Genomic DNA, 8952 nt, shown 5'->3' with positions numbered 1-8952 from the left:
ATACATATATATATAATAATAATATAGGAATAACTTTGTTTTTGATCAAGAACAACAAAGCTTTCGCAGCAACTTTCGAACGCGGATTTGTACATGCCGTATAATAACTCGTTGTAACGAGTCGTAAGAATTGACTTCTTGAAACTTTTTTCGAGCGAATAAGCACGTAAGATCAGGGACGACGACTCATGTTACGACATGTTGTCGTTCGAATGACGATTGTTTGTATTATTGCAAAGTAGCTGATGTAAAAAAATCATAAAATCTATATTTTCTTGTTTACATCCCATAACGACCTGCCCAGCTGCATAATTTGAATCACAAAATATATTTTTATTAAAAATATGACCGTCTTTAAATATTTTCAAAGATTCTAAACGGATTTTCTATGTTTATTGTTTATTATTATTTATATTTTTTTGTATGATTCCCCAAATTAAAAAATAAAGAAAAAAAATTCATCGCACAGCATCGATGAAGTTTTTGCAAAGATTTTCGCAATAGGTAAAAATTACTAACGCAACCATACAATGACAGTGAAATACTAAAAGCAATTTGGGCAGATCGCGAACGGAGAAAGCTATTTCTTTTTACACGCGGGCACGTTTGTTTTTACGCTCGTTTTTGTTTTCCTCTCATGACTTTTTCTATAAAACTGCGCAATAATTAACGAGCAATTCTTTGTCTAATATCATATTCTTTCTTTGAGAAATATAGATTATTATATTACTGTATTTTCTATACTTATAATTAGTATTTATCTAAAGCTGCAGTATCACATATGTCTTATTAAAGATTTAGCAGATTTCAATTAGCAAATTTCTTTGAAGAAAAAGAAGATAACATAAATTTTGGCAAGACTCGAATTCAAATGTTAAGAAGTCTCTCGATGATATTCATAATATTTCCATATTTTATAAATTATATATTATATTTTTCTCTCTCAATAATGAAACTCTGAATTCGATAATGAAAGAAATGTTATGCTAATTTTTTCAATTAGTATTCTTTATTTAACGCCAAATTTTTTTTCTCGTTTTTTTTTAAATTTTATCGTATTATGTCTTTTGTCATACATTCAGTTGTATAATAGTTTTCAAAGCTAACAGAAATCTTCTCTGATTTATCGAAAGTGATACTGCTTTGTTAAGTTTGTGCATAAATATCACGGAATAATTGGATAACAAACTCTCGCGTTTACTTATGTATTAATCGAAATTCTATACATCTTTTTTCTTACCTTGCTGTCACTTTATCGCATTGATCTTAAAAGAAATACTGCTGCTATTTAGAGTTCGTTGGATTGCAAGCATATTTTATCGTATCTTATAATAACAAATAGAAATTGTGATCCTCAAATAAAACTAGCATTACAGTCGGTGAACAATTTTTAAGCAATAAAGTGCGAAATTATCGTTCAGATTCACATCGCGTGCGATGTTTCTATATTATGCAAATATTTTTCATTATTGTATAGGAAGTTGTAATTAAGAAATTGAATTTTCATCTTCTTAATTTCTTTCATCTTTCGGATCTTATGACATAAACCGATTTTATAAAACACATGTATTATATTGCTCAATTTTTTAATTTAATTCAAACTATAAAAAGAATATTATATATATGACCCTCACAAAACACTATTAATTTATTTTAAAAATAATGTTTATCATTTATTTTTTTGTTATGGCACTTAAAATTAATTTCGTTTTGTGATATGTTATGATAGAAATTATTTTTGAAAATTAAAAATTTAAATATTAAAAATTAAATATTTTGTAAGTTCTGATAATTAAGAATAAAAAAGTAAAAATTGTTTGATTTCAACAATCAGTTATAATATTTCATCGAAAATTAAAAATTCTGAATATTAAATACTTCAAAATTATTAAGTTTAATTGACTTTGCAGTGATTAAGTTTTATTTGATAATACAAATTTCAATCAATATACCATTCAAAATAATGCTGCTAGGTTCAGATATATTTTAGGTTGAAACACACGGATGATAATCCCATATATTGTAAACTAAAATAAAAAAATTGTTGACAAAAATGAGTGGAAATTGCAAAAGTCGAGCATTTTAGCATATAACGGCCCGCGCGATATGATTAGTGTATGAAAAATTTCAGCATACCGCATTTCAATATAATCGATGAGCGACAGACTTAATCGTTTAATTGGCTTAACTACTACAATTTCAACAGTGTTAAATCTTTTTCTTTGCATATAAGTATATAAACTATGATAGAGCCAGCTATATCGTTTCTGTCTCTAAATCTATTTAACAAAGTTCTCGATTTTTCGATAATTTTTCTTTCATAACATGAAATTATATATTCTCTATTTATATATATATATATATATATATATATATATATATATTCTTTGCCTCTTATTATATTTATATATGTATATAAATATGTACATGCGCAAATATATATGTATTTACGTATATGCATGTATTTGCGTCTATACTTTCGTTTTGATCAAATGTTTTCGGTGATGAGAATTGTGCCTTTGCTCTTCATGGCTCTTGATTGAATATAGAAAAATACTAATTTCTTACAATTGCATAACTATAAAAATATGAAATCAACAAGGTGATTAAAAGTAAAAAAATAGTACGCTGTTGAAACAAGTTTGTTTCTTCTCTTTTTCGCAAATAGCAATGGCAAGTAATTCAAAATCGTATATAATTATATGATAATTTTGTATATAATTATATGATAATTATATGATTATTTTGTATATACGATAAGGCTGAATTTAATAAATATTTGCAAAAAATTGATTGTCGGCATGTTTTGTTAGCAAAGACGCCATTCTCGTCTACAGCAGTAGCAGCACGCCTCCCCACGTCTGCATGGTCAATGATTATGCAAATATATATATACATGTCATATTACAAGTTATATACATCTAATATTGCTGTTTTGGCTTCGTATGTATATCATACAAATTTATGAACATAGCGCCATCTCTGCGTAACAATACTATCTGTATGAGTAACTTCTCTTGACGAATTAACATCTTCATTAACTTGAAGAGCAAATTTTCAAGTTAAATCACACTTGTTCATTGCTTTATAATCATTCGTCATGTGAAATGCAATATGATTAAATTATTAAATAAATAATTAAGTAAAAAAGCAACATAAAATGTTATAAAAAATATTTTTGTAATTTATGATTTTAATATAATATGTATTGTAATAAATAACAATGATAAAATTTTTAATTAAAAAATATAACAAAAATAAATAGACTACGTGAAATTTATTCAACTTTTAAATTACGGTTTCAATCGAAACTGCTTAAGTTATACTTGCAATATGCAACAGATTTTATCGACGGTTCCATCTTGGATAGAACGATCACATTTGCAATTCCATTTGTCAAATATGATGAGATCTTTCGAGTATTCAATTAGTTCTCATTTTCACTCTTCTGCTCTATAATTATTCAGTATTGTTCGATAGCACTGCTCAATGTATTTAAAGTAAAAAAGAGAAATGTATATTTAAAATAAAGATTTCTAAACATTTTTCCAAGATAAAAATTCCTCTGTCGGTAGTGCCCAAATTACATATTTTAAATTGTTGATCAATTTCCTTCCAAAGGAAATTAAATCGATGCAATAAAGCCTTCAAGTTTAGATTCAGGTACCTTTACTCTATTGCAATACATATTCTGTCTGTCTATAGGAAAATATGTTTAAATACCATACATATACTCTCAATTTAATCAGTTGTCTTTCAAATAACTCAATTTAATCATGTAGAATTAATAAAAAATGAGGACGCAATATAAATATATTTGAGACAACAATCTACTACAAATAATTTGTTTAAATTTATATTAGAAAAAAATTATTCCGGAAATGCTTCTATTGTTCAGAGAAGATTAGAAATTTTTAGATTCATTAATTACTCGAACCCCAAAAAAATTATTTACCTGTTAGATCTTTTAGCCTTCAACAAGTACTGTAAATGTAAATGACTTGGAATAACAAGTATTTGTTCAATCTAAATCAATAATATCTCTCTCTAAGTTTCTAAATAGAAAGTTCAAATTTTAAATTTTCTTCAATGACTCATGGGTGATTACTATTGAGTTTAACAAAAGTACATACTATCCTAAGTTACTTGTATTGTACCAAGTCACTTATATTTGCGGTACCATACATTTCAGTACCATACATTACAGTATCATGGAATGTATCTATAATACTAAAATTTTATTATTTTTTTATTACTACTTTACTATTTAATAAAAAAGCTGTGAAATATTTTTGAAAGAGGAATAATTTTAATTATTCCATTTTATATGTAAGATTAATTATTTTGTTGTACTATATTAACTTTTACTTTATATTTCTGTAACATATTCTCAATGTCCTCGATCCTAAAACACTTTATGTGTGTCTTTATGATATTTATTGAAGATTAATATACTTGGTCGGTTCCGACTATACAACCTTGACAATCTGGTACACCACCATTACAAATTATATCACGAATCACATGCTTGGCTTAATAATTACAAAATGCCATGCTGCCTTATTAAGAGAGATGGCTTGGTGTCGATGTGACTGTTCTTGTGGCCGGAAAGAGGCTTAGAAATGTAGCGTAATCGCCATGAAACTCTACTGCGAAATTCACTATACGATGCATGTGAATCTATATCTACCTACGTGTGTATATGTATATGTGTATACAGGGATGGACATATACTCCCTCGGAAAGTTTCGATGTGTCTCGAAGAAGCCGTCGCTAGCGAATAATTCGTACTTAAGATGCATTTCTTTATGTCGTTTCCTCGGTAATCATGCCGCTTTTGGCTAAGTAGAATTACGCTGGTGTTTCATCGGCTCGAGGCGTGAAATCTTAAGTCACCTCATCTTTCCTTCTACTCATTTTTGAAGAGCAATTAACGAAGCTCTTCTTTTTATACCTTTTACGTTTATATTATCAGAGTCGATATATGAACATAATTATCATTATATTCGTTAACAGCGATGTTCGCTGTTCAGAAGAAGCAGAATAAACTTATTCACATTTAATACTCAATCGTGTAATCGAAGAAGTTCAAGCACGCGCGTAAAGCCAACAATTATGTAGATCTTTCAGTTGCACGAAAACGATAAGCCACGTGCAATTGTCCATGCATGCAAATATACAAACGAGAGAGTAACGAAACAATGGTTATTGTTCGATGTACATACATGAACGTTTTAGAATAAGATAACTGTGAGCGCGTTATCGTACAGCGGATTCATGTTCTTACGAAAGGCTAAACTACCAAGCGTATTGAATGAAGTTTTTTGACCGCGTCGCGGTAGATTGTCTCGAGGAGAGGAAGAAAAGAAATAATCGACGCAAGAAGAACTTTCACAAATACTCCCTCGGTCTGGGCGGTGGTCTTTTACGGTCGGATCTTTCGGCAGTTCTGTCTGTGACAGTTCTGTCGGTCGGTCCACTGCTTGAATCCCGATCATCGGTACACTCAAGCATCTGCGTGGTCTCTGTGGCTTCTGACGGGCTCATTGGTTGCGTAGCAAGAGGAGCGAGCGGTGCCGCACCTTTGTTGCGCGATTTGCTGCGGCGTTTTCGCAGAATAAGCGGTCCCAGGGCATTCGAATCGTCACCGCGCGACGTGGAAGCCTGCGCAAGCCGCTCTAACAGTTCCTTGCTGACATCTCGCGATGACGACGATTGATGGTGATGGTGATGATGATGGTGATGCTCCTGACTACTCTTTGATATTCGCTCCGTCGTTGTCGATTGCTCCCGATATCCTTCGCTCGGTGTCGTGGATGTCGACGTAGTAGCGATCGACGGTCTATATTCCATAGTCTGAGTCGAGGACTGAACCAATGTTATTGCGCTCGGGGTGGCGGGTGACTGACTTTGAACACCGCTCAGTGTAAAGCTCGGAATCTTCTGTTGTTGAGAGCTGCCATTAATGCCGCTGGACGATGATCCGGCGGCTGGCAATTTGTTCATCAGTGCCTGCAGCATGTCTTCGATTTTGGCTAGCCGCTGATTTACCCTTTGTACTTCTAACTTTAAATCCACTTTCACTTCCAATACCGCCGCAAGAATCTCTCTCTCGTGACTCGATTGCTGTGTAATCAGACCACCATCGTAGCTCTCTAGACGTCGCAGCTGCAACTGCTTTGAGTCCACGCTGAGGGTTTGTTGTTGCGGTGCTTGTTGTTGTTGAGTATCCTTCTGATTTTCGATATTATCACCGCTCTCTTCGATTGTGCGCTCTCCCAATTTGCCCAGCTTCGGGAAGACTTTGTTGGTGCCGGCGCTGGAACTCGGGCGCGAGTCTCTTGCGCTAAGAGATCGCTTGAATGTATCGCCAGCTGTACCCGATTCGCTACCAGTATCCAAACTTGAACTACCTGTAATATTATAAGCGTTTTCATAAGTTTCTCAATAAATATATAATTTTAATTTCTTTCTTCGATTGCGCATTATATATCTCATTAATTTAATTGATTTTTTATATGCAATTAAGATTAATAAAAATGTATTTTTAATTTTACCTAATAAACGTCCCCATTTGCCGGGTCGCGTTTTTGCAACAGTTGTTCCACCTTCTTCGGTGGTAGACAGCTTCTTAGCTTGCGACGTTTCGCCATCCTTGGCATCTTTGCCGTCACCCTTTTCTACATCGGCAGTATGTTGTCTTTCGCGGCGAAATCTATATAGAATAGAAAAAGAAACAATTCGCCTTTATTTCTTAATGTATATAATCGACAAAATATATTTATATACGAAGGAGAAGATACAATAAAGGCTGGTTTTCCCTAGATTTGGACCAGGGCAGCAAAGTACAAATGCATAGAGGGGCAAAAGTGTGGTAAAGGGGTGCTGGACAAAAGACCATTCCCACGTGAAAAACTTGATTTTCTATATAACTTCATTAAGTTTCGTTTTCTCATTTCCAGTCCGATTGTATCTACGGTGCATCTCCGAACTAGTTCGAGGCCAAGCTAATCAGGTTATCATCGTAGCGTAGAATATAGCCGCCTACTACCGAGAGCTAGAAACAGGAAAATAGCCTCGGCGGTTGATTGGCGGTCGAGCGACTTATGGTGCGACGTGCCTACGGGATCCACAACGGTGGTGGATGAGTTGGCAAAACATACGGAAAGAAAACGTTGGTAAACACCGATGGTGAAAACTTTAGTTAATTTATCGTATGAAGATTGTCACAAAATAGTTTTCGAACAAGATACGTTTTCATACTACCAATAACATTCGAATTACCAGAGCTGTAGATCAGAACGTGCTTTTATCAATAAATACACACTGTTATATGTGAAATTCTGTAATATATGTGAACTGCATGTTAAATACGCGCTAAAAGCACGTTTTGAATATGGACCTTATTAATGTTTTAATTAACATTAATTAACATTAAAATTAATAATATATACAAGCCTTTCACGCGCGTACTATAATTTTTTAATTCAATTTAAATCATGGACATACATTAGTTGATACTTTCTTAAAAAAAAAACTTTTTAAGAAGTCTTGTATTCTTCATGAGCTTTAATTGATTTTTGACAATAGTTAAATATTGCTGACACGAATTGAGAGTACTTGAATTCGTAAATATTTCTTGGTAAAAATCTTATTGTTAGTACGGTATTTTCACTAGGTTAATAATAAATCATGTATTTGCGATGTACTAATTGTAAATACTTTAATAATATAATAATATTTTTTTATGTTTGATAATAGCACACAATATTACAAAAAATTATTGTATCAAAAATTTTAAATAACTGCATTTGAAGATTTTTGCACATAAAATATCAAATCCATTAATAACAAATAATAAATTCATAAAATTATTTAATAATGATATAAATTATTAGGTATGGGAAAAAATTTGTGGCATTTTTCCCATTAGATGGCATTAAAAAAACGCCACAACTTTTTCCCATACCTAATACATCAAAAAAATATGTCAAAAATACTTAATTTTGTCTTCATTTTTAAAGAGAATATTATTATAACACCAACTAACGTTGACCAACGTTTATCTTTTTTGGTACATTGTTTTTTAAGACGATAATGACATCAGGATGAGAAATTGCCTGATAAACTTTAGGAATGCCACTTTGTCGAACATATTAAACGCGGCGAATAATTATAAAATAATAATGCTGTCATAGCGCCTTTGTGAAATAAGATTCTCGTAGGCAGTGAAAAATGCTATTAAAATTGTATTGCGTATATCAAAGAACGCTTGTTCTTCTCAAAAATTAATCAATCAACGATTTATATACAATTTTTATTAATTTTTATCAAAAATTAATAAAAATTTTATCAAAAATTTTATTTACAAAAATACATTAATATATTAATAGCTACTATTATATTATAATACTATTATAATAAAAACTAAATTAATATTCCGACTTTATATAAATAATCATCGAAAATACTAAATAATTTGCGTAGTTATAAAAGAATTCTTTTCCAAATTTTAATATATATATATATATATGCAATTTTTATTAAAATATTAAAATGTCATCATGCATTTAAATTGACAAAAGGCAATTCGAAATTTTAATTAAATAAATATTATTGATTAGAGAATTTATTAACGTGTTGTATAACAAATAATAATAAATAATCTTATTATTATCATTTCTAAAGAAAATTTTGATTTTATCATGCATGTAAATCAGAAGACGTCTATCGTTGAACTATAAAAATGTCTTTTGACCGTAGCAATTATTATAAAAATTATTGTAAGAGTAGAGTGAGCATAAATAATATTAATTATGCTACAAAAAAAAGTAGCGTAAAAACTATCAAGTAATAATTCAGGAGAAAATAAAATAAAGAGCGATAAAAGCATATTGCGTGTAAATCAGGCAGTTGCAAAAAACATATATTATATATATATATATATATATA

General features: G+C 30.9%; 1 protein-coding gene across 2 annotated transcripts in view; it reads right to left on the bottom strand.

Annotated features, from left to right (window-relative positions):
• Window positions 1-5391: 5391 nt before the first annotated feature.
• The window catches only part of LOC105618771 (potassium voltage-gated channel protein eag), a 71008-nt gene continuing 67447 nt past the window's right edge, over window positions 5392-8952 (bottom strand). For both annotated transcript variants that reach the window (XM_012200302.1, XM_012200303.1), the window contains 2 exons: window positions 6558-6715; window positions 5392-6413 (listed from right to left, as the gene is read on the bottom strand). In XM_012200302.1, the coding sequence (XP_012055692.1) occupies window positions 5392-6413; window positions 6558-6715 (1180 nt within the window). The remainder of the gene's footprint in view (window positions 6414-6557; window positions 6716-8952) is intronic.

Source organism: Atta cephalotes (genome assembly GCF_000143395.1).
Source record: "Atta cephalotes unplaced genomic scaffold scaffold00018, whole genome shotgun sequence".
NCBI lineage: Eukaryota > Metazoa > Arthropoda > Insecta > Hymenoptera > Formicidae > Atta > Atta cephalotes.
This window is presented reverse-complemented; position numbering and strand designations above follow the sequence as displayed.